Raw genomic sequence first — 27,502 nt, 5'->3', positions numbered from 1 at the left:
CACTTTTAACTATGAAAATTCGGTGATGCCTAAAGTGCCTCTAAAAATCGTTTGCCACATTATCTTCTGGCATACAGCCAAGATGTTACGGCCCAACAACTATCATCCACGCAAGATAATTTATATAATAAGTAATTAAATTCTACTGGTCACTACTCCCGATGAAGTAGACGCTCAAGTGTTTTGTTTATAAATAAGTCGCGGTTACTGAACTCCCCATATTACGAGCTTCAAAATCCAGGCAATGAGTAATTAGACGTAAGACAAGGCTATTAGTGACGTAAATTCATTCAAGTTCCGGAGTTCGCTTGCGGAACTTTCCGGTACAATTATTTCTGTCACAGTTTGTGGATTCCTAAGCGAAGAAGACGTCGTTGGCGTCTAGAAAATATTTCATCATTAAGCAACGTATGCATAAAATGCAAAGGAATTAAGTCATCCACAAATGGTTGCTTGTGTCAGTAATGGCATAATGCATACATTTCCACCCACTTCTGGCCGAACCATTGGTATAACGTCATTCCCTTGTGAATGAATGTTCATTTCTATGAACGCTGCAGTCAATTGTTCATTATAAATTGTACATTTCGTGACTCACTCGGAAAAGTTGCAAGAAGCTATAAGCTGTGATAAAAACGAGAAACATGAAACGTTCCTTTCGCGTTGTTCAATGAACTTAATTAATTACACAATTAAAGTTTTGAGTGCTCAATTTGAAAACAATTTATGGGTATATTGGGTTGTTTCCATTCCATTTGGTGGCAATTCTCAAAGTTCCTTTTGTCTATTAAAATGTTGGCTCTTTTCTGAACTTGCAATTTTCTCAACATCAAAGAAACACAGCTTCCAATAAAGTGAAAAGCGACTTTGTATACTTTTCCAAGTTGAGACTCGTTATTATGGCCCTGCAATAACGATTACCGCAAACATTATCAGTGGTTTCAAGGTTGTAAAGAACCCTGCCATAAATTATTTCCTAGGTAGACCAAGAGATCTCAAACCAGGAACGGCTGACAATTATTAATTTTTTTTTCTGATTTCTTTTTAAAATTTAGCTAATAAAATTAATCCTAACACTACTTAGTAAGATTGGTACTTATATAAAAAAAATAAAAGAAAATATTCAGGGTTTAGTGTCACGGATAGCTTTGGCACCAAATGCCAGGTGCGGTTCTGGTCGAACCCTAGTGATGAGCTGCAACCGCGATTTATGGTCTGCATTGTGAAGAAATTTAACTTTTACACAAAGAAGCACCCTCATAAAAACGAGTCTCAAATTGGAAAAGTATACTGCGAAAACGTTTTATAAAACTGTAGTTCACGAAAACTATTAAAACAGAACAGAATGATAAATATATTCTACACATATTATCTTTTGGTGAACCAAACAAAATTCAGTCGAAGCTTAAATTGCGTGTTCGTTATAAGAAAAAATAAACAACCAGGAAAATACGTTTTTAATGAGGGGATAATATTCATGACGGTAAAATTACACAAGACCTGTTCGTTTATCAATCTGCTAATTGTTCACAAATACACGGTTTTCTTTTCATTATAAATTTCGGTTTTTTGTAGCAAAAATTACTCAAAATTATAATTCTCTTTTACATTTCCGAACGAAAAAAGTATGAAAATTAATACAAAATACACTAAAAACAAAAAAAAATAAGGACAGTGGTAGTTTTCTAAATATCCAAAAGTTCATGATTGAACGACACGATAAACCTAAAAACGGAATTTTCTTTCAACGAAACCTTTTCAAATTCCTTCATGGTTTTTATGTAGGGCAATTAAAGCGGCGATGTTAACACCGTGATCGTCAAAGTCATTCAACAAATCGGCTAAAAACACCGAATTCTCAGCATTGAATCACTTAACGAACCTGTTCAAAATTTTAATAGCTTTTATCGAGGTTAATCAGCAACAAAACTGAGAAAAAATTCACAACCTTGGCCTAGAGGACACCAACCACAATTTTAGTATATTGTCGAAAGTGCAAGTTTATGTTTTTATGACTGACTTAATTAGATAATTACTGACGTCATATTTCCGGAAATGATTACGTCAGGACGATTTATCATATAACCATATCAGTATTAGAATGGAATTTATCGCCTTTTCAAAATACTCCAATGATAGACGTAAGGTTCAATAAAACCGCCAATTGACAAGTTAATGGGATATTGAAAGTAAGTGTCAGGTAATCAAGTTCAAAAGTGGAATCTGCTTCGTGATTTGTGTTTGCAGAAGATGTGTAAAAATGCTATGAGGAATGTCTACGGTGTTGATTAATGAAAAACCTTGAATGTGACCAGAAAAACCTAATGCTCGTGGACGTAACTGTAATTGCAATTAGCTGCGTTTTCTACTTTTGTCATTCAAGCAAACAACTGGTTGTAAGAATGTATTGAAGATATTTACACGCCATGTCTATAAATTAATTGCTTGTGAAGCAGTATAAATATTCACAGAAAATTTTCAAATTGATCGACTAACCCGTTTCATAGAAATAATAATTAACCTTTGATGTTTCTTCTGCAATAATACGTGTTGTTATAGCGTTAAATTGATTTGCTATTCAGTGCATTAAATAAAGTCTTTCCATAAAATTGTCGACATGTAAATCCGTAATTAGTGTCCTAAATTTTCTAATAGATGCTGTCTAATATAGGAGCATTGCAGAAGTCGAGACTACGGAATTCAATATGAAAAGTTAAAGATAATACTGTAAATAAAAAGCGGTGAGGTATTTCATTGTTCAGCTTTTACAATGTTATTTGCAAATAAACTTTGATACATATTCAACTGCAGTTTGAATAGGAAAACATATCTAACCCACACAATAACGTTAAGGTTCCCGCAGTCTATTACAAATTTTAATTTAATTCGTTCCTAGAAAGTACCAATACAAAGGTAGAATATTTCCCATACTGAAAGCTGCATTTATATTCCCTACATTTTAATGGAATGTTTAACTTTAGGTGTCTCGTCTTAATAAAGTTTAACCGCCAATAAAAAATAAATTATTTCTCAACAAACTTTGGATTGGCAGTTTTAAGGTGTCTATTTAGCAAATCTCAACCCATTGACCTTTTGACGCTCCCATTCTATGCGTCAACAGTTTAATGATCGCATTGTGATTTATTAATCCGTTACTACAAAGGCATTCTAATCGACAAAAATGTCATAACTATTCCTAACGTTTCGCGAAATAATCTATGCAAGTAATTGATACCACAGGAAATAACATCGTATTTCCTGCCATTATCGTGTCAACGGCGTCTGAATCTCACTTACTGGTACAAGATCCCTGTCGTCTCGTATTTTCATTTCGTTTCCTTGTCGATTAACATCTTTGCATTACATCTTTACATTACATGTGATTATGTTCTTCGAGCAGATGTTTGAGTGGTGTTTTCATCGAAACGTAGAAAGCAATCGGATAATAAACCGATAATGTTTTCATTGCAACGCGACGTGAAAAATGGTTTTCAAATCTTCAAAGCTTTAAACCAAGAAAATTGGTTTCGTTCCAGAGCGATAAAGCTTTTCACTCAGCTGTCTCGTTTTACAAATGATAAATTCAAATAACTGATGCGCAAAACAAAACATCTTTGAGACCAACCTCAATTAATTTCGCATCTAGCATTCAATTTCATAAGCTTATTCCCGGTTCGTCTCTTTTTAAGTAATCGACTATTGATTCCCGTTATTTTTCCATCAAAACAAAACGGGCGTTAGGATACAATCTCGTTATAATTGAATCGATGAGGGAGTACTTACATAATCTGCCGAAAGAATGTGATAGTCTTTTCCTGAGCTTTTGCATCCTTGACAAGGCCCCACTCTTTTTCTCCCGCATTGTTACTCCAGTGGGTAGTCCGATTCCTGCAAAGAAAGACAGAAATAGAAAAACACGTGCAAAATACAAAAGGAAAAATATCAAAGCACTAAACGAGACCGACAAAAATCATGTCGAATATAATTTCGAGTATGAACTTTATGGTCGTTTCTTCCGGAAGGGTCATTAAAATCGAAGGCGGCAACGCTGGGAGTGGTGGAAGAAATGTAAAATTTTGAATGTTTTTCTTTTAGAAACATTCGGATCTTTTGAAATTCGATGACTCTCCTTTCACGTGGCCGGTCTTGATGACGCGGTGATGTGAATAAAAGCTTGAATGTTGTATACAAACAGAGCGCTATTTGCGTAATGTGTTTTTGTTTTTCATTAATTTATTTGCGTAAAAAGTTGCGTGATGGTTAAATATTCTGCATGTATGGACTTTCGCTTTCATCGTTCCGACCAAACAAAATCCAGGAGTTAGCTTTCATGAAAGCGACGGTATTATTATTGTTTAAGCTAATAAGAATAAGCTACAAAAAATAAATCAAATAAACAATATTGACAAAAGATAGTAGTTGATATTTTTAGCGCTTTGTTGATAATTTCAGTCCGATATGGAAAACGCATCGAAAGCAGGTTCTCCACTAGTGAAAGTGTAAAATGAAGTTATAATGAATTGTTTAATTGATTCGGTGTTTTAATGAAACATCTATGTATGTAGAATTATTGTTTTTTTATAAATAATGATTAATGAACCTAGATTTTATTAATTCGAGGAAACTTTTAGCGAAAATATTATGATCTGAACAAATTTCAACAATGATAATTACAAAATATACAATATTAAGATATTCGCGAAGTTATTGTTAAAATCGTCTAAAATAAAAACATTCTAGATCAGATTAGTACGTACTTAAAAGTTTTCATTGTTATAAGCTTTTTAATTTCTAAAACTTATTTTTACGCTGTTTATTAGTGGTAATATAAATCTCAAAAATTTCGCAATTCAAAATTTTCTATTCAAAGTTTTTAGTTCGAGGTTCTGGTCCTTATATTTTTCTTAAAACCTATGTAATTCCAAATCAGAACATTCGTAAAATAATACATCAAATAACTCAGTCACTGTATTATCCAATTCTGTGTCATTTTTTACGCTCGTTCCAATCACCTTGATAGCCAATCAATTAAAACGCAAACAATAACTTCCCGTCCGCTTTTTTAGAAATGAACAATAATGCAATTCCGATCAACATGAAGAGAGAAAACGGAGTCTTAACCCAAATCTCCAGTAACACCATTACACAGTCGGTCGCCGCAGACTTAACCATATTGAAGACGTCTTCGGAATTCACCAAACATTATCAAATAGCTCGGAGGCGTTACATCAGTCACACTTCGTATTTTCATCGAGTTAATAACAGGTGGACGCACACGTTTCGAGTTCAACCGTCTGTTTTTCAGATTTAATTAACTTCTTTTATATTACAACAAGCGTGCCAACAATGAAAGCGACGGATTGGTTATCTGAGATGAAGCCAAATGAAAACCCGTCGTCGTGGAAATTACAAAATGTCCGTTTTGGAAGGGTTCCATCCTTGTGTCTGTTAAATTGTATATTATGAATCTGCTTAAGGTATTTTAGATAGACATCCACGCAATGAAAAATTGTTCACGAAATGAAAATTCAACACCGTTTTTAATTAACAAACTGTGCACTTTTGTGTAATTCATCGGTCGTTCGTTTTTAATCAACATTTAATTTTCATGTAAATTAATTAGCATGGAAATTGTCACGCAATATACCCTATAAATAAATTATAATTAAAATGGTAAAGCCAAAGTATAAGCTCGGTAAATCGACGGACGATAATTTTAATGGTGTGGTATTAAGGTGAATTTTCAATTGAAGGTTTAATGATCGAAGAGAGCAAGGTTAACTGGTCGAAATGAAGAAAGACCACAAATCATGGAATAAAACGAAAAAATATTAATCCATTATTGCTTTTAATAAGATACAAGTCATCTAAAGATATAAATGAGAGTATTTAACCAAGCGCTTAGGAAACAAAAAGGAAGAAACATGACTAAGGTATTAAGTGTATAAATGATGTAATTAAGATAACCATCCAAAAGAAACAAAAATGGAAATTTTGTAGCAAAATCACGCTCACCTTCAGTGGGTTTGTTCACTTACCGGAAGATCTAGAAAGACAGAATCTCATAGCAAAAAAAAGCGAATATAATTTAACAAAAAAAATGTATGCAGAGGATAATGGTTCCTAGTAGAACCAGCACCGAACAATTTAACCCGATTTAAGTAACTTTCCTCTACATTATGTAACACATGTTTTTTGTCCAAATTCTTCGCCCCCACGAATTTGCCACGATAAAACCGCCTCGTAAAAAAAACATAAAGGCTCACAGCCACACTCAATACAACCCACTCTAGTAAAACAAATAACAATAATGTTTATACCAAGCATCCCAATAAATGAAACTATAAATTATGACAATGTTTATTCAACACAGGAACTCGGCTACCACATTGCAATTTCGAAACCCAAGGTAATATTCTCGCTTTTTGTTTACCATTCACCGATTGCCACATCGCGGGGTTCATTCATTTTTGTCTTGAACATTGCTGCAGCCTTGACTTTTATGGTGTAAAGGCCAAAATGACCTTTTCGTTAAAAACAATGACTGTATGTCCACTCGTGGTCTTGTAAATCCTTTACTTCGAACATTGATTCCATCTAATTGGGTTAGAACGTGATAGCACGTCGATTTGTTTCTATAGAGGAAAAAATAGGGTATTTGAAATACATTGTGCGACATGAGCGTCGATTAATTGCTAGTTCATCTGTAACAAGACCGACACAACTCAAATGTTGTTAGCGAACCGGTATTAACACGGCTTTTGTTGGACGGTCGAGCGCAAAAATGTTACAGAAATAACGGGCCCCAAAATGGGACAGGAAGTTGGAAGTGATTGGTGGGCGGGAGTTAGGTGTTGAGGAAGAAAGGGACACCGAAAATGACGAAATGAAGTGGGAGGATAGCAATTGGACTTTCGGGCTACATAACGATATACCTCTCCAAGTTCAAATATAAAACTTATTTTAGTTATTTACGAGAGTTAAATAAACATGATGGAGTACCCGCACTCTTAAAAAAACGATAGAAATTAATAACAAACAAATAAACAAATACAGTAAACAAAAAAATGTGCACTTATCTTTATGAAAATCGATTGTAATTTGTGCACTATATTCCTAACAATTTTATCATTTTAAAATAATCACATTTCCATTTCGGAAGAATCAAAAATTGGTCGATACAGCCGACGTCACAGAATAATTCAATTCGGTTGTCATATCTTCCTGATCCTGGAGGTTTCCTCCTTTGCCGCTCGAATCTGTATCTATAAAAACAAACTTTTCAGGATCTGAGCGACAGTCCCCGCTGTGCATTATCAATCCCACTTTGATAATATGATTGATAGACGACGAAGTGTCGGCTTTCGGACGTGTCGACACGGAAAGATCTTCTCCCCCCAGTTTCAGGAAATGGAAAATGCAAACATTCCAAATATTCCGCGAAAAAACACGAAAGGAAATTGATGGATCACGCCACTTCCTTTAACCGAAAGAAATTCATGGGTTTTTTAATCAGCGCTCGTAATTGATGTGCATGCAGAAGCTTTATTCACCATTCCTCATCGATTAATCAAGTAAAGTGGAAAATCGGGCGCGCTACAGACGTCTACTCATTTCAATTCGAGAGGTCTGGATGAAGTCAAAGGGCGCGATTTCAATTTTTCAATCAAATCTAATTTTATGGTAATCCGGGAATGGGGAAGCATGATTGTGGTGGATCTAGGAATAATAATATATAATCGGGTTAAAAATTAATGGCCGTTACAAGGCCTTGGTGTATATTAATTGAATTAGCGTTGCATTAGCGAGGATGGATAACCGGTAATGTGCCATCAGTTGTATACGAGTCCTTGTCAATGCAGACACGTGCTGGGGGTTGAAATCGAAGTTGTTTAGAAAGGAGCCAATAAAGGTTTCGCAAATGGGGATTAGTTCCAGGAGGATGGCACTCAATCTCCTATTCTCAACGAAATTGCAGAGGCTCTGCCAGTGGACACGGAAAAATGAGGTTTTCTTTTATATTCAGGTTGGTCACCCCATTGCCAATATACGACGAAATAGGAACTGGGTCCCAACAATACCAAAGCCGATTAAGCGAGAAGTTTGTTGTTATTTGTTTGGAATTACCATAACTAGAGCCTCGACAAATATCGTGTTGTTGGATTATACGTGTCTCGCGAAGTTTGTTTGTGTTAAAACCACAATATTTTGACTACGATCATAGCATATTTTACAACGGGGTTCCAGAATGAAAATTCGTATTTTATTAAAACCAAAGCCATGAATAAAAACTAAATTTTCATGAAAAATTTTGTGTTGCTTTCTCACTCTCAGACAGTGAGTTCTTGCTTCGTGCCTAAACCTAAAATTACAAACCCATTATTTGTGACCTCCTCTGAAGCATCTGCCCCAGTATGGTAAAATATGGGCAGAGCAGGTGGCTGTGGGTCCCTTCACTCTTAGTGGGCAGCGCACCTCATACATCAACATCCCACACCTGTCCCACTTCTCACAAAATTATCAAAATTTTATCGATTTGAAATTACTCAACATCGCCGGACGCAATTTCCTCGCCGCTCCCTCTTCTCTCTAATTTCAGCTCGCAATAAAATTATCATTTTGATCCTTGCAATTTCAACCCCGAATTCAATACAGTCGCCGAACATATTCCAAATTACGTTAATCATTGGCAGTGATTGTCCGTTTTTCGTGGGTTGGGAGATGGTTGGTTCCCGTCTGGCGGATGTTGACACAAACGGAATTCATTTGGTAAACACAGCACGCAACGTTGACTCGTTGTCCCACACGTCACTCAAATGGGGGGGAAGACGCCCCACAGAGCGTCAATTAAAACAATTCGGGGGAGTGCAGTTCGGAAACAAAGAAGATGCGGGCTCAAGTAGCTGATCCCTTGAGTTGCCGCTTTGGGAATACCTGGTGGAAGTGTCCCGTCGAATTTAGCAAAACTCCGAGAGTTATCCGGATTAATTCGGACGTCCGGAGTTATGTGAACTAATAGTGAAACCTGACAAAAGTCCCTGAAAGTGATCCCGGATTAATCTGTTTAAGTTGCCACAGCTGATCTAGATCTCTTTCATTTCTTTGGAATAAATTAGCGACCGAAAGTGAAACCTGTGCAACGTGGGCCGCATCGTGATTTATTCCTCGCATGTTATGTAAGTTTTCGCAAGCTGGTGGCGGATTCAGGGAAATGTCGTGCACCGCCTCTTATAGCCATCAATTTTTATACCTTGCTCGATACAATTCCATCCATAACGAGGCCAGTCATATTTCCAACCCCTCCCACGTTATTAATCATCATTCGTCATTTTTTGTTTTCAGGAAAAATGTTTTTACATCGCGAAGCGTGAGCAATTGGTCTGGTCACATAATGTAGAAGTTGCTTTTGTTGGATGACAAGTGACGTGAATTTATTAGACCGTTCTATGAAGGCAAAGAAGATTATAAAATTTGATGAATGCGCTTCAAATGGAAAGTTACGCCTATTGTGTTTTAACTTTATTATTTATTATTCACCTGTTGTTAATTCTTACAGTTTCTCAACATAACATTAAATTACTACAAGCAAAACCGAACCTTATCATTCTTTCTGCATGAAAGCAGGAAATCTCGAGGGAGTCATCTTGAATATCTGGAACGCGTTTGACTAATCAATTAGTTCGATATGAATAAATAAAATTATACAAGCGGTTTTTGAAAGTGACTTTTACAACAATACTACGACTAAATGGCTGTTGTTTGGGGTTTTGATGACCCCACAAAACAAAGTCTCCTTTCAAACCTTAACTAATGTAGTTGCCAAATTAAGTTGTTATTGTTAACCAGGTTAAAATTGTGAGTAGGCCTAGACCTAAGAAGGAAATATTAATAAACAAAAGGAAGGAAAATATTACGAAATGACTGAAAAAACTTCAACAGAAAAAATGTGTAATTGCTGCAAAAAGTCGAATTTTTAATAAAATCTGCTTCCTAGGCTTCTACCCAAAGTTCAAATTTATAACATTTTACGTGTTACTGTGCTAAAATTGAACTAACTCGTTTCGTTACTGTTCTGTTTTAATTTATTTCCGTCCTAACTAGTTAACAAATCTCCACTTCATGAAGCTACTGACTAAAAATTATCTCTTCCCATCCACATAGCTCATAATGTCAAAAGTTTGTTCATTTCCTAGATCAAAACATAAAGTTTCGTCCAAACTACCGATTATACACCCCTGCTAAGTTGCTCTTCATCAATAAAACTCAAGTATAAAATCCTAACTCGACTTCTTTTCAATTCTCCTTACAAATAGTAGCGAAACGCATTCTGCACCCCAATTTATAGCCGCGTCTAAACCCTAGGTCTCGTTAATCTCCCTCTAATCCAAATAGCCATAAAATGTAGTGCGATACAAACGGTTGAAATCAGCATATAGCAAGGCCTCTCATCTCACTTATGCAAATTTAAACGCCAATTTAATTACGCGAAATTATTTAAAATGTAACGTCTCGCGGACTTGACAAGAGAACTTACGGTGTAAATCTGGTCGCAAAGGGTTGGGATAGAATTAATTTAATCCGATTTACAGTAGGATATAAAATCTACACGATAAGAGGTTGAATATACAGTTGGTGGAGAGAGATAAGCGCCGATAACATCTGACCTAGATAGCAACGAGCACATTGTGAACGACGAGATTCCTCGCCAAGGAACCACCATGTATTATCAGCCTCAACCCTCAGTCTACCATTTCATGGTCGATAATGATAACTTTCAGCACGTCGGCGTCGCTCGACACTCTTGAACATGTGTGGAGGTCGAGTCCACCTGTTTGTGACGGACATAGCCAGTGGTCATTAATTTACTTCAAATGATTACAATGCGTTTTAAGTCGCTGAATCGGTCACTGCATAAAAGTAGATGGAAATCGAGATCTACTTATTTTTAGGCCACCGAAAGTAAGAACAGCATAATTTTACCCTAGTTTGGTGTAGAAGACGAAGAATCGTCGGGTTTGAAAAACTGACGTCCTATGGAGGTCATTCTAGCCAACGACTCCTCTCATAGTTGAAGGGGCGGCATTGAAATAATCGCGCGTTATTCTGTTAAAATCCATTAACAAAATGAGTCCCTTCAAATTCTAGCACCACTACACCCGATGAAGCTATAAAAAATAATTAGGCTCCCTCCAAACCAGCAAGTTCAATTAGAACAGAGTGCGTCTTTAATTCAGTCTCAACAGACATTAATCAAGAGATTTCAATGGAAGCACGCGAAGAAACGACCTTCCAATTACGGAAACTCCCATTGCAAATAACAACTCCAAACACCAAAACGCGGAATCTGTCTTGTTCAACAGTATTTATTTAAACACAAAATAAACATAAATAAGGAAATCGCGATGACTCAACCGGCCTCGATTCGTGTTAATTGCCGCTTGGGAAAAACGCTCCAAAAGGAGAGATTTCAGTGATACATTTACACGTGGACATCTTCTTCACATTACAAACCAACTACACTCACCAGGTGCTTTCTTGATTCAAAAACGTTAATACAACACAGTAGAAGACGAACGAACGAACCTCTCACAACCGAACGAACGACATGACTGAATGAATCATGAAGTCGCGGTGTGTTTGTCCGGTTTTAGAACGCGATTATCGGTTTGAAGGGGAACTCGGTGCAGTTGTGGATCCCACGACGACGCTGCCACTAGTCGCACAAAGGGACCCCGTAAACAAGCGATGTTGTGACGCCGGTCTCGGGGCGCACGCTCTGATTGAGGGTGCGTGTTGGATGGGGGTTGGCAGCGTGCATTTCACTAACTGAAAAACCGCTCGCTCGACACCTGTGCGGCCGCAAAAGGCCATCAACGCAGCTTTATCACCAGAGGAGGGAACAAAGCCAACCTAATCCAAGAATGCATTTTTCAGCAGAAGATCTGTTTATAGCAATTTTGAGATGATGGTTTTGAATTTCAATTTTTGGGATTCACCTCAGAAATCTAAAACAATCCTAACTGAATCAAACACCGGCAAATATCATTGAACTGTTGAACCTTTAATTAACGACCTTTGTTGGAATAAAATAGCAATCGATCAGTTCGGCACAAACAATTATAAAACGATTCCAAATTTATCAATGTTTACAATCTTGTTCGGAATAGGAGATAATGGACAATAATACTAGACAATCGTAGATTGTGAAATTAATACCGAAACAACATATTCGGTGGCATTCGAATTTGTGAGAGCAGAAAGACAAAAAATTCTATCTAGAGAGAGAAAAAGGAGGTTGAAATTGAGGGAAACAAAAATTTAAAATCCAAATAAAAAAATCAACAGTTCAACAGTTGTTATATTCACTCTAATCAAGCGTGCTTCTAATTTTAGGCTTAATTTGAACAATTCCCAAGAGCCCAAACTCGACCCAGGTGCCTTCTACTTTCATCCCCTTTCGCTCTTTTTCAACTCGAGGCCATCAAAGTCATCAATGGCGTAACGCTTCCGCCGACGCATTCCATTTTACATTCCACGCAATTACTATCCTATATCTCATATTCAACGCTGTTTACACAGTTGGAACAAGATGGATCGCGTGGGTCCAACCCGCGATTTTCGAATACAAACAATCCGACGTGTATAATACAGCGACTACCGTGTTTACAGAGGGATTCTCTGTTATTTATAACCAGAACTTGGCCAGAGACCGCATGGAGTTTATGACATGTTTAAATCTCCCGCTAATTAAAAAAACTAACAACTGTGCCCAAGGGACCGAAGACGATCTCCGCGGAAGTTGAAACGGTTTACATTGTGCGATTTTTTCGAGAAAAATAAGCAAACATAAGCTTGACTTTCTAATAACGCGCAACCTCGAGGGGTATCAATAACGACGTGATAAATTCCATGCATTTTCGATCGGATTGAGGTTTTTAGCCTAGGACGTCTGCTTCGAGCTGGTTTTCACTTGATGTGGTGTTACTAACGCCTCGAGGTGTCTATCATTATTCCACGAAAAACGACATGAAACTGTGTTTCAAATAGCTGTAGTCATAGGAAATGTGTCATGAAGAAAAAATTTCTGATCAAGAACTATAAAGATACCATATTTTATTATCATTGATTTACGTTGGTATCAGGAGATATCGAAATTCTCAATCCTGGAAACATCTCACTCTCTTTAGTTTCAATGTAAGGGAGTAACCACCCCGTGACCAAGTTCCAAATCGATTGAGCTTCAAGGTAAACCTGTAGCTCTCTGATTTAACTTTTTTGATTAAGTTGGTCCTCAACTTTGTTGATCTATGCGGTGAAGCGAACCTTTGGTAATTTGGCTCACAAAATAAATCGACAGTCCTTTAATTCGCAGAAAAACATATTAATCAGAAGTTCATTCTTCCGAAAAATTAAGCACTACAGCCATCAATTTTAGAGAAAAGTAAGTAAATAAATATGCCAACTTATCAGTACATACATATGCTTCAGAAAAATTTACAAAAAAAGCATAAAAATAATAATTACTTTTTTGTTTCCTCTTCTAAAATTACAATAACAATAGCAATGAGTATAGTTACATCTATTTGTATAGAGAAACATATAATTTTGGATATGCTTTACAGTCAAGGTCCACTTGTTATACAAGCTACGAAGCAATTTAAGTTTAATTAAAAAAAAAATGTAGAACAAATAGAAGATATCAACCACTTATAAATTCCACAATTATTTACCTCCAGCCTGAAAATATCTCTGCGCTGCATTACACAGAATAAACATGACCCATTCCACCTCGCTCCGATCGCAATTAAGATAAGCAAATTAATTCGACCATAGAAAATGTTTACGGTTTGAAAGCTTGTCTCTTTCCCACTTTTTCAAGAGAAATATGCAGCGAATGGAGAATCCTCCATTCTCAGTGTTAACATCTCGACTTTCCATCAAAACAATGAGTCCGGGATCCCAGCAACAATCCAGTTAAATCTGCAGACCATGATGTACAATGGATGGGTAATGGAGCGTCAAGAAAGCGGTCAGTCAAAGCGTGCCCAGAAAGAAACCAAACTATATCGTATTACTTGAGGGGAAGTGCGATCCCATCAACAATCGGCTTCAGAAATCCCGAGAAAATTTAAATAATGCCACCGTAAAATTGGATTCCCATCTTGAAGCAACGATAAAAAGACGAAAGATTGTAGCGCACCACAGGTAAGGGTTCCGCTTTATTGAAGCGGATTAAGAGGTAATCTTATATCGATGACCTTTATGTAATTAAAGCAGGGTTTTGTGGGAAGAGAATTACCACTGTTTGCTCTATAATTAAAGGGTGGTTCTGTTTGTTTTTATTAGGGTCTATTCGAGATGTTTGGTTAATTGGGGTCTACTATTTCAGAAGCACCTTAGTTACTCACTGAATATGATTATAATCAGTTGTGGCCTTAAAAATCAATTTCTTTCGACGCTCTCAATTTTTGATACCGCTTCATTACGTTTGGTTGAATTTTTCTCTTATTCCATGAGACATCAAAGCAAAATTTTTATTGAGGGTAATTTGCGAATTGCCGGCGATGCCGCTTGATAAAACCAATTTGTGTCCCGTCTGTTACATTAGCTCCGCTTTGGTCTCACTGTTGTGATGTGTAATTTGCATAATGGAAGTCTGTAAGTGAGATTTTAGCAGAGGACCACCACTGACTTCCGGTTTTGACCCACCCCGATCATCCACCGTTGCGCTTTAATTGTTAATCACGAGATTAGAATCAAGTAAATTTACTCTGAAACTTTCGGGCTTAAAACTTTGAACTTTTCCAACATATCTTCCCCCATATTAAGCTGTTGTGATAACGGAAAAGTCTTGACGATTATGATCTGCACTTGGAGGGTGACTATGCGAAATGGGATATCCCCTCAGGTAAAGGAACAGACGGATGAAATGTGGCAACAGCCGTAATGGTCCGTGAAGATTTACGGGTTCTAACTCAAGATCAAGTATCTAGAGAGGTTGATGTATGCCATCTCAGCCATTGTGTTTAATATAAAGACAGAGTCCCACATTTTGGGGGAGAACTTCGAAGTGTTTTACACATGTCAGTCTCCAGTATGGCGAACGGATGTGACGCATGGCTTATCGCCACTGTATTTTCTTCTAGAGCACACAAACATCATCACTTTTAACATTTCTCAGACACCACGAGCTGAAAGGCCATGCAGAATAGATGACACTTGGGAAACATAATCAATCCAAGCCAAACGTTTTATCGAGATTATGGGAAAGAAAAATTACGCTATGGAAAGAGGTAGCTGAAAAATTTGCATAATTACCACAATGACATATTGCAAGAAAACGATTCATCCAAATGTTGAACAAAACATTTGCAGTAGTCCAAGGTTGTGACCTCACGATGCAGCAAAAATTAGATTGAAACATTCAACATTTCTATGTATGTATTTACAACGTGTACCATTTTATTAAACTGCAAATATGCTTGAAACAGATTTGATTAACACCGATTTCCAAGGAAAGATTAAATACGTATATGTACTTGGAATAAATATACTGATACTCTAGTAAAATAGACCGATTTTAAACGCGAAGCTCAAAAATCTCTTATGTAATCTTAAGTCTGCAACACTATCTGAACCCCATTAGATTTGCAAAGTTTATTCAAATTCATGAAGAATACTGTGAACAGTCTTCCAGTTAGTGAACAAACCTGTCTTTAGCTTCTAACTTCAAATTCTAATTTGCGTTTCACCGTTAAGGTGGAACTCCTGCCAAAATTTACTCAAGATTTTCTGCCCAAGAGCAAAGCTGACGTAATTACTCATGAAAGATGTATGTCGACATTATTATACGTCGAAACAACTAAAGCAGATTGATTAAGGCGTCGGCAGTTAATTTAGTGATGGTAATACGGCTAATATTTCTAACGTTGAGGGCGAAGGAAGCGAATCACGCAAACCAGTCTCGCATTTGCAATTAGTCTCGTCTAGCGAAACTGCAAGAGTTGCTCATTTGTTCTCCTGTCTAAGACACGTATATGGAGAGGGTGTCTCCAAGATTTGTCTCGTGGTGAAACCGCCGAAATCCACTCAAGTAAGACACATTACACATTTCTGTTATTGACTGCAACTTCCGTTTTATTGTTTTAAGGCGTTTGAAGTGTTCTCTTTTAAGTGCGTGACGTTTTATACAATTTGTTGGTTTCGGTAACGGATTCAGTAAGTGTTTTTTTTTCTTGAAAGGAAAACATATGTTAAGTGTTTGTTAGCAAATTTCTCTCGGAAGATTTCCATAATTCCTTGTTTATTTATTTATCCTGTTTGATGAAATTTTTATTAGAGCCGAACCGCATTGCGTGGTCCCTGTCATTATCCTGGTGCGTCCTTGGTCTCATTGCTCTAAGTCAGGAGTTCCACAAATGTTCACCTGAAAAGTTTTAAGGTTGTTGGCATCGATAAATGTTTGAATAACATCGGTCATTAAACCACTTTTGGAGTTGTCATCATCAAATGATAATTGTAAAACAAATGTCGCTGTCTTTAATCTTTTGGCACCATTACTGCACCACATGTCAGTCCGTATATAGAACCTCTGCTTTATTGGTCCCTGTGCAAAACTGAATTCCTCTAAAAATGAAGTATAAGGCAGTTATATCCCAAACCCAATATATTAACATTGAAAAAGAGGGTATCCAGGTAGGAACGAATCGTGTTCATGTACCTGACTGACCATCCATTGATAGCCGTAGGCCTCATAACTCATCAGAAAAAGTACATTTTACAAGCCCCATTAGCGTGCGCAACACCAATAACTGCCGCCTATATGGCCACAAGACTAACTTAAATCATTTCCTTCTGAAAGGTGCTGTTTATCTTTGCCACTGGAAACGCACAACTGTTTAACTTGCTTAATTAGATTCCTCCGGGCGGAAAATCTCGGCAACTTCTGACAGAATCGACGAAAAACGCTCGTCACTATGTCCACCCCTAGGCTCTCGGACTATACAAATCCATTTAGCATCGTAATCTCCCTCGCATGCGACACGGGGGAAACGCTTAACAAGGGACCGTCTGCGTCCCCCGGAGCGTTCCGGCTACCATTTGCAGTCGTATCCGCGGGGTATTTTTCAATCGAAAGGACGAATCGAAATTACGAAACGGGAAAACTAATAAAAGGTCCCGGAGGCGACAGAGTGCGTTAGCATGGCCACCACACAATGCGCCAGGGCACGTCATAATAATACGTCGGCGGAATGGTGCAATATGCGGGAAAGTTTACAAACAAGACGCCGGTCGTTCCTTTCAAATAGCGCCGCCTTTGAAAGAAAGAATATTGGCAGGAAGAAACGAAAAGAATTCATTCGATGATAGCCAATCGACTGGGCGGAGGCACGGAGTACAATGTAGACGAAAATTTACTACTTGGATCTTCGAATGTAAGTATTGCACGAGAATTTTACCCCGAGTTTGTATACTTGTTACAATTACGAACTTTTTATGGAACCCGAGAAAATGTTCTATGCCCTCTTTTTAAAATTCCAAAAACTCCATCTAAAACTTCATCCAACGACCCAATATTGTCTACAATTCACCATTAGCCCCCGTTCATCAAGCTTCCAGTCTGGCAAAGTCCACCGCAACACCCAACGGAATTGCTTTGCATAATCAGAAGGGAACACAACAAGGTAAAGATTAAATTAATGCTAATAGCTTGGGATAAGTTATCGCCTGTGATAAAGTCGCACTTATTGTTGATATCCTCTAACCAGTCTGCAGTGTAGTTGATAAAAAAATCATTCCAATTTCCAAGACCTACGTCTAATTATAGCAACCCATTCATGTCGAACAACGGAAAACAACAATTACTGAGTTCGGTACAATATGCAGTTTTAACACTTTACACCGCTCATCACAACGGTAATTCCGTACATAATTATCCAATTTCACAGTGGTAGAGAGTGCATTATCATATGGTTTGACTTGTTCATAATCCTAACATCATTCGCTTTAGCAATTATAGATAGTACTAAGTAGATGGTGATGTTATGGATAAATTTATAGGTTTGTAGATTCTATTTTCAAGTTGATATAAATAACAGGAGGAATTTACAAGCTGGAAGAGAATATGTTGCTCGATGTTGTAGGAAGATAACAGGATCGTGTTAAAGTAATGAAAACCACGAAAAGTTCTTTGATCAGCTTATTTTATTTTCTGTTAGGAATGCTGGTTTTATATTTGCCTAGGTACATGAAATAAAAAATATTTTTCACAAATTTCAAATTACATAGACTCTAGACTTTTCACAAGATCTCTTCTGTTTCAGATGTTGCATTTTTGAGAATATCTGTCACACAACTAGAAAGTTTAATTTACTTGCAAAAAAACTCAATTTCAGACATGGTCATAACATAACTTCCTGAATCATGTTATGTAAACAATAAAACAAAACAAATTTCAGAAAACTGAGTCAGGGACAAAACGTTCGTATCTTCTTCAATTTAGAGTTGCTTCTTATTGATCCAATCATATAGAATGACCTTCCCCATAATGTGTCATTACGGTCACTAAATGAATGTTCCCCTTTCACAACTTAATCGTCCTTGAAAAGAATGTGGTGAATCACTTGTTTTCACTAATAAATGGGAATCGTTGGCCCATAAAACTTTCGGAAGCAAACAGTTATTGTTATGTGAATAAAACTGTTCCTCCTAACCCCATAAAACAAACGAAACTTATCTAAAATATTTGTTTCGATGTTATTTTTGGATCCAATCTAATAAAACTTTTACATTGCAACGGAACCCACTGGAATTAGTGTTAAACAAAATTTATGCACTACATTCATACTTCCGTCACAAATAACCATATTATCTCGAATTCGACGTCCTTTTTTTAAAATGGATCACATTGTCCCTTGGGACTCGGTCCCTTTGAAACGTATCTTATTTTGAACGAAATCAATAATGCATCAGATCAAGAACATCCAAAGATATCTGGAATTACGCCTTGTATCCACTTTCTCTACTTTTTTGTTATGTAACGCCAATGAGACGGGGGCGTTTGGCGCCGGCAAGTTGGAAAATGTCCCAGAATTCTTTTGCGTTGGCTTAGGTCAAGCGATAGCGGGGAAAAACGGTTCCAGAGAGGGAACATTCCGTCGTCGTCAGTGCAGCTGGTTGCGGTTAACAGCAGCAGCACGTTACGTACATAGACGGTCAACAACCCGTTCTCTCTCACTTGGTGCTGTTTATGGTCAGTGGGCGAAGCAGCGGCCTTCGCACGGCCCTCGCCACCATACCCACACTCTTCCTGCGTGTTCTGCATTCTCTTAAATAATGATATCGCCCGGCGAATCGGTCGGAACACCCAGTTTTTTCAATACCTGCAGTTCCACACCATTAGAGGTTTGTCACCGCGACTGCGTCCTCAAAAGTTCCAGTTTTTACGGCGCCCAGGTAGCACCTTCACAATGGATCTTCATCTTCCACGAAACAGTGCCGTTGTTGTGTATACCAACACGTAGTTTTTTTGATATTATTTAATCTTGACCAGGTGCTTGGATTTTTTATATTAATTAACACTTCAATAGCAATGTTGTATGTATCTGATAATGCTAACAACCGTAATTTGTATTTATTCAATTAAGTTAGATAATTGACTAATATGTGGTAAACAATAACATCGCCAACATAATGTAATTTCTGAAGTGCTTTTAAGTGTCGCGTAAATGTTCTATTTCTGTGGGTTCGGAATGCACTGTTACAATAAACACATTTCCGATAAATTTATTATACTTTCATAAATCGATAAACTTGGGCATCGTTCCCAGTGTTACGGCCTCTAAAATGAAATTTGAAAATGCTCCAACACGTCCTAAGACAAAATATTTTATTTCATTGCAGTATCATTTCAGTGACTATTTACAAAATATATTTCGTAATGTTTGGTATAAGATATGAGATGGAAAAATTGACAAACGAGGCGCCAGTCGAGTCTGATAATAATGCATAACGTAAAGCGAAGTTTATTTGGAAATTTATCTAGAAATGAAGTAAAAATTGTTAGTGTTTGAGCAAATAACCTTTTTTAAGGTCTGGGTGTTTTTGTCTTTGTAATAAATATTATGTAATAAAAAAAGATATAAAAGCGACACACTGACATGAGTAATGAGCTTAATTTTGGTTCCTTTCTTAGGCAAGGATTCTGAATTATGCATTATACTCGTAGAAACGGCCAAGAGCTGTCCAATAAAACTGTCTTCCTTTACAATTAAAAATCAATGAATCTGGAGAAAGCCAACAAAAAAGCCAAGATAATTTATTTTCTCAATATTTTCGTTTGGTTCACATACAAAAGGCAAAATCGAAATTAATTTGAGATGTCTGGTGACCAGATGTGAGAATCTATTCAATATCCGGTTGTTTAGAAAGCGTGGGAACCAACCCCTTATCGTTGAGATGTAGGTATGAAAAACCTACCTTTACGTTGATGCAAAAACTAAACACGAAAGAAAAAATTAAACTTCTGCTATCCATGTGTTCCCAAAATGCTGCAGTTTAAATTTAACCCAATAAATCTTTCTAATTGACATCATTAAAAAAATAATCCCTCACAAATGAATCGCTGTCATTTCCACTAAAATCTTTTCCGTTTCAAAACACAAACTATGCAGATTAAAAAAATAAACGGGTGAATCCCATAATGTTCAATTCACACTCACAACTATTTTTACCACTATTTTTAATTACGGTCACGTACGTGAAGCTGTCATCGTTAGAACGACAATTAAAACTGTTGTTTTTATTTTGTTTAACTGTCATTACAACAGGAGACCACCAAAGTGGTTTAAAATTAAAAAATACTCTCTATTTTACAATTTACTGTATCATTCTAATCTAGGGTAGCAACGAGTACCAATTTGTAGTTTAGGAATATTGGCTATCAATTCCGCTATAAATCAATAAAGAAGCGGAACTTTGATTTCCGAGAAAATTCGTGATATTTTAAAATCCATACTTTAATTTATACAATAAGAGAAATACGAGAACGAAATTCAATATCCTTATTCAACGCGTTTATTTATGTTACGTCAATTGCATTTCTTTTATATGTATTATTTCCCAATGTTAGGTATAAAGATTCCTTCGTTTTCGTCCGAGAAATATTAAATTTTCATGCAATCTAGACCCAAGTCACATCAGAGTTTGTTAATTCGCAACCACTATCAAATTTTGGAAGCCATAAATTCAATCAAGACAACGCTGGCAACACACCCAATAAATTCCCTAATAACTGCCAAGTGGAAGAAATCCAACACAACCGGCGCACTTTCCAACCACCTTATCAAAGCAACCCAGCTAATTTCATTTTCATCAATAAATTTCATCGTGAAACTTCACTACACATGCTTATTCCATTATGAACTTGGTAAGTGGATCTCCATGTCAAACTTTGACGAATTCCTCAACCTTTTAATAAAATGCGTAAGGTACAATTTGCAAGAACGAGACAAGCAAACACTAAGCCCCTCCATCACGAACAAATTGCAGCCTCAACGTGTAATTCTAACATCATTTGCAACGGAACATTAGCGATTTTTCTTCGTGACTTAAAAAAATTGCATTCTGAGCACAGTACATTAATCATAGTTTCGAAGGTACGATTCACGTACCAGACAAGCTAAATTCAGTAATCGCTGTTTGAATGAATGATGTGATGGTACTGTCGGTTTATAATGACTTAGCAAGAAGCGATTTATGTCGTCTTCCATTAGCGTCAATTTACTGCGGCAGGGGAAAGAGGAGTAGTGAGAACAGTAGTAACGCGGAGTAGTACTTTAGAAAAGCTGTCTAAATGGTTGTTTACTATGGTTTTTAAATTAGTAAAACGACGGGTTAAGTCTTTAAGAGAATAATTCTTTAGGTTTATCGTTTAAGACCACACATGGTAAATAGCACTGCCATGAGTAAAAAGCAGCCGTCTAAAAAGACTCACGAGTACACGAGTCTTTCTTATCGTGGGAAGGTAATAAAAACTATGACAAATAAAAACATTAATTTAGTCAAAATGTGAGTTGCCAATTAAGACAAATCAGCGTTGTGGCTACCACTCCAATCCAAAAATTTACAAAACCCAAAAAGAAATGGGACGCACAATTTTCAAAATATTTCTTTTTTATGTTTGAATAAATTAGAATACCGCGATATAATATTTATTTGAAAAAACAAAATCAGATTTGGCTGTTTTCATCGCCGAAGATTGGGATAAATCAATTAATTTTAGATCAACCGCAATAAATACAGCCTCATCTTCGCCAAAGAAAAAATCAAAGGCGAATCAAAATCCACCTACGATCCTAATTGAATTCTTCACATGTCAAATTCGACTTTTTTTTTCGATGGTCTCTACTCTTCGAAGCCACTGAAAAAACAATAAAAAAAAATTTGCTTCCCCGAATGCAGCTAGCAAATTAAAATTTTCAAAGTTAATCAATATTGTGTTACATTCATATGCGCTTTACTCCATTTGATTCACAGCTTTTGAAGTTTTTAGTGAAAAGATTCGTATTCATTTTGTGACAGCAGTTTTTTTTAATTTATTATTAAAATGTGAGTTCATTTCCCTTGGTTTATATTTTTTATTCATTCTGTGAAGCTGCCTTTTGAAGGCTATCTGATGTTTTAAATAAGATATTATTTATATCTGATAACAAAACAACATTAAAACTGTGGAATTCCTATTCATTTCATTCAATGCAAAAAATATTAATATCTAGACAAAGCATGTCGTAGAAATAAGCAAATTAAAAAAAAAACATCAATAGCAGGTGGGATGGTTAAATCTCGAAGTGTAAAAAATATTGAAAATGTATGTATGTACAAAATTTGTTAAAAACAAAGCATGAAAAGTTTGTTTCCTTTTTATATTTCACTCAAATACTCAATATCTACTGAACATCTAAACACACTAAATTAAAGATAAGCACGATCACAATCAAGTTGCCATTTGTAATTTTAAAATTTGGCACCCTCTGAAACATTTTTTTCTCAAAACTACGCAAAAGTCCCCATTTATTATTTGTCAACTTATTAGAAACTCTTCTATTTACCTCTCCCATCACATGAAAAGTCACAAAAACCCCAATTAAAACCTATATGAACAATCCCCCGCATCGAACTGTTTCTCTAAAAAAAGAAACATAATGAAAATACTTTTACATTTATTTGGCTTTTGTATTGCAAGGGCACTGTGCCAAGCCAAGCAGGTAAAAGCACCCGGTAAAATTTCTCTTGTAATTTTTCATACATGCTCCGGTCAAAACCGCCTGAAACTACGAAGATGTTAAAGCTCAAACCCCCGAAAATCCAACTTTGTTATGATGTAAACAACGGTAAAAATCAAGGGGGCTCACCATCCTTCATGCTCCTAGATTGCGTGGCTGAGGCTCCGCTACTATGGCTTTTGTCAACCGTACAATACATAATAACACACTTTAACACTACAACACAAGTCACTCTCACCGAACTAAAATTATCATAATTATTTGTTTAATAATATTAGTTTTACGCGAAGTTAGTTATCACACGAAGAACACTACCAAAACCCAACGGCCATTACTAATTTCTTATTGCTGCAGCAGTCTCCAGATGGCGCACAAGAAGCTGACCTTGATTAAGTCCACAAACTTACAAATATTTCTGATGGTCGCACTTATCTAAACACAGAGAATTTTTCAAGATTATCAGGAAAAAGGATTTGTTATCAGTCCGATAATTTTGTTTATCAATTATTTAAAAATTTGCTAGGGGTTTTTAGTGTCTGTAGGTTGGCGCGATGACAGGTGACAGCTGACACTTGATTCAAAAATGTGTGAACGTGTCGAAAAACATGCAAAATTAGCAAATTTAGTCTAATTTAAAAATGTCACGCAGTAACCTGCGTTTGGGGCTCAACCCCGAACCAGAAAAACCCAAAGTGACGATTGTGTGTTTTGATATTACTAACCAATCACAAACAGTGCAGTTCGTCGTATGTACTGCTGCAGTTTTTGTGTTTTTTATTCTCTATGGGTACATGCAAGAACTTATTTTTACAATCGACGGGTTCCAACCCTTTGGCTGGTATCTCACTCTTATTCAGTTTGGATATTACACCATTTTTGGACTGGTGGAGACCAGAATTCGAAACATAACCTCTCGAGCGTAAGTGACATTTCCTTTCAAACTTCCTCTGACATGTTTTTACAGAATTCCAATACAGACGTACTTCTTGCTGGCTCTTTTAACTTTAGGCACGATGGGGTTTTCCAACGCCTCATTGGGGTACTTGAATTATCCAACTCAAGTGATTTTCAAGTGCTGTAAACTCATTCCTGTGATGGCAGGAAGCATTCTTATTCAAGGCAAACGGTATGGGCCTTTGGATTTTAGTGCTGCTGTTTTAATGTGTGTAGGACTAACATTATTCACTCTGGGTGTGTATGGTTTAGTTCACATTAACTTTTTTGTTCTCATTTTAAATTAGTTTACTAATCAGGATTTACTTTCAGCTGATTCACAGCTGCAGCCTAATTTCAACACAAAAGGAATTACCATGATTTCCATGGCGCTCCTGTGTGATGCTATCATTGGAAATGTACAAGAAAAGTCCATGAAAACTTATGGTGCTCAAAATGCGGAAGTTGTTTTATTCTCCTATTCTATTGGTTTCTTTTACCTTTTAATTGTGATGGGGGTGACTGGGGATTTTACTGAAGGGTTGCAGTTTTTTGCAACGGTAATAATACCTTTGAATATGTGAAATAATTAACTTGTGTTTACAGAATCCTAAAAAAATGTATGGTTATGCCTTAATTTTCTCCTTAACTGGATATCTAGGAATACAAATTGTACTTACTCTAGTCAGGACGTGTGGGGCTTTTGCTGCAGTGACTGTCACTACTTGCAGAAAAGCCGTTACAATAATGGTCTCCTTTTTATTTTTCAGCAAACCATTCACCTTTCAGTGAGTATTTTCTTGTCTCATACAATTTTTTTATGGTCTACTTTCAGGTATTTGTGGTCTGGTTTGTTGGTTGTTTTAGGTATTTATTTAAATTTATACAGCAAGAGACATCCTATGTCCGTCTCTGATGTTGAAATTATTATGGAAAAATTCATCAGAGCTATCAAAATGAAGCTTTACCATCGTCGTTATAGCTCTCGCCATTATACATCGAATGTTTAAGTATTTTAGCTTAATTTTAATAGTGAGTCCATTTTGAACTTTTTATTTATTAAATTCTAAACGATTGGAATTGTCGACATTACCGCGAAGAGTATGATTTCTTTGGAAGCTAGAAAATAGGAAATGTGTTCACTTTTACAAATAAAATACTTTTAATTTACTTTTGGATTTTGTTTTAATAATGTTGAAATTAAAATTAGAAGTTGTACAAGCAAAAAGTATGAACAGAAAGAAAACTCGTTTTTTTTTTATACACCTATTTCATTGAGTTATAGTAATAAATAATACAACATGATATAAAAAAATGAAAACATAATTTACAACTGCAATTATTAATTGTCGGGTGATATTATTATGATGATATCATTTGATACGAAAGGAGCACAAGCTGCAGTAATATTTTACCGTACTGTGGTGACTCGCGATATAGACTACCCGGATTGTTGGCTTTGCTTCTAAATTCCAAGAAGTAAAGATAACCCTTCTCATTCTACCGTTCGTCTTACTCTGGCGAAAACGAATATGCAGTAGGACCTGGATTATTCGTGCCAGAGAAGAACTTCGATTATCCGTATAGAGCAGAAAATGTTTAAGAAAAGTTACTATCATCTTTAGTTGGCATACTTGACACGCAGTCAAATATTATCTCATTGCGCAAACAGTTCTTTTTAATTCATGCTAACTTAAGTGGTGTGTAAATCAAGACAAGATCAAGTTGGCCAATTTGAAATGTTTTTTATCCTAATGAACTTTTTGAATTCTGAATTTATGAAATTGTCAAATTCTTACTTGAAAATATCACATTGACAAGCACTTGAGCGTGTAATATTTTAATAGAATATTTTGAAAATCGATATAATAAGTACTTCACTGTATAAAAATGAGATTATTTAGTAAACAACAACAAAGCAAGGTGAGAGTTGTTTGAAAAACATGTTTAATCAAAGTTTACAAGTGCAATTTTTGATAAAATATATAGTTTCAAATAACTGTGAATTTCGAAACCAATGCTTGGTTCCGGCCTGCTCGGATAATCGAGGTCGTACTGTAATGTTTAAGTCCTCTTTGTGAAGGTTCTACACGGTAATATTAAACTACTGCGATTTTTTATTCGGTCGGTATAATTAGGGATAACATTCTAAGCCGTGTATTTATTTATGTGTATTTTCTCCAAAGTTTTTCATTAAGTAATATTGTTTCGTATTTATGGACTTTTATTAATTTACTAATGACTACTTATTATAGTTTTATTTTTGTTTTGATTTTGAACTGTTTTTTGCTTTTGCCCCTGTCCATCTCCATTATTTTATCTATACAGTTTTTCGTTAGTTTTCTAACAAGCGTTTTTCTTGTTGTACATTCCGTGTCTTGTCCCACTTATTCCAAAATTTTTTCGTGATTTTTTTACCGTTTTTACTTACACTTTTTTTGACATTCTGTTTCTTTATGATCTAATAACTATAAAAAAAGATTTTTGACGGTACCCACATTCTTCTTTTTGTTATATCTGAAGTGTACGTTTTGAAGAATTCTAAATATTTGAAGTTCGTCCGATACACCTAGAAAATTCAAGCTAAATAAGTACTTTTGTAAAGTAAATGAACGTATAAAAGGATTTTTTGCGTTTTTTAGATAATTTTTATCACAGTTGTGTATTCTGAAGTATTTTCGTGACGACAGCATAGGAATTAAAAAAAAACACAATAAATAATTTTGCGAAATGACTTAATTATTGTTACTCTGTTAAATTATATACTGCAAAACACAGAATTATTCTGCCATTTTGGTTTTAAATTAGACGCAATTAAAAATTGTTTAACATGACGATTTTTGATAGTAGCAAAAATAAAAAATTGGCCTGGCGCATCCACCATTTTTACGAAGCGACAATAAGTTTGCTAAGAAAGTGACGTTTTACAAAATCAAAACAAAATAGTCTTCTAATTTTTCGATTTGATTTGTGTTGGATTCTCTTTCAGATACCAACAATTTGTGTCTTTTAGCTTTTCCACCTAGTCGCAACAAAAAATTTTCAAAAGATTTTTTTGATTTTTTTTAATGAGGGAAATTGTAATTGATTTATTAGTTAACATTTAAATATTATTATAGTTATTTTTTTTTGTCAATATAAATTCTCCTCATTAAAGACTAATTTAATAATTATGCGCCAAGAACGCATTCGGAATTTTTTACACTTTATGCAATTGTTTGTCGTATCTTGCCTAAAAGGTACCAAAGAATTTCGATTTTTCACATTATGCATTTTTTGCAAGCCCC

General features: G+C 35.9%; 2 protein-coding genes across 3 annotated transcripts in view; one reads left to right on the top strand and one right to left on the bottom strand.

Annotated features, from left to right (window-relative positions):
- Window positions 1–23,645, bottom strand: part of Eip63E (cyclin dependent kinase Eip63E) — a 53,231-nt gene extending 29,586 nt beyond the window's left edge. Inside the window, exons 1-2 of one of the 2 annotated variants that reach the window (XM_088050766.1) lie at window positions 23,412–23,645; window positions 3,784–3,888 (exon numbers count right to left, since the gene is read on the bottom strand). In XM_088050766.1, the coding sequence (XP_087906892.1) occupies window positions 3,784–3,888; window positions 23,412–23,481 (175 nt within the window). In that variant the 5' untranslated portion in view covers window positions 23,482–23,645. Of the gene's footprint in view, window positions 1–3,783; window positions 3,889–11,524; window positions 11,722–23,411 lie in introns of those variants that run through there. The other variant, XM_088050767.1, reaches the window with a different exon arrangement.
- A 158-nt stretch (window positions 23,646–23,803) lies between these two features.
- Window positions 23,804–25,385, top strand: Papst2 (adenosine 3'-phospho 5'-phosphosulfate transporter 2). Its single transcript, XM_088029412.1, has 5 exons — window positions 23,804–24,201; window positions 24,247–24,473; window positions 24,549–24,775; window positions 24,822–25,003; window positions 25,051–25,385. Exons 1-5 carry the CDS (start codon window positions 23,921–23,923, stop codon window positions 25,223–25,225), a joined length of 1,092 nt encoding a protein of 363 aa, XP_087885538.1. The 5' UTR covers window positions 23,804–23,920; the 3' UTR covers window positions 25,226–25,385.
- The last annotated feature ends 2,117 nt before the right edge of the window (window positions 25,386–27,502 follow it).

Source organism: Gnatocerus cornutus, chromosome 2, assembly GCF_029298725.1.
Source record: "Gnatocerus cornutus isolate USDA-ARS CGAHR chromosome 2, icGnaCorn1.1, whole genome shotgun sequence".
Lineage (NCBI taxonomy): Eukaryota > Metazoa > Arthropoda > Insecta > Coleoptera > Tenebrionidae > Gnatocerus > Gnatocerus cornutus.
Note: the sequence above shows the minus strand (reverse complement) of the source record. Positions and strands in the feature narration are given on the sequence as shown.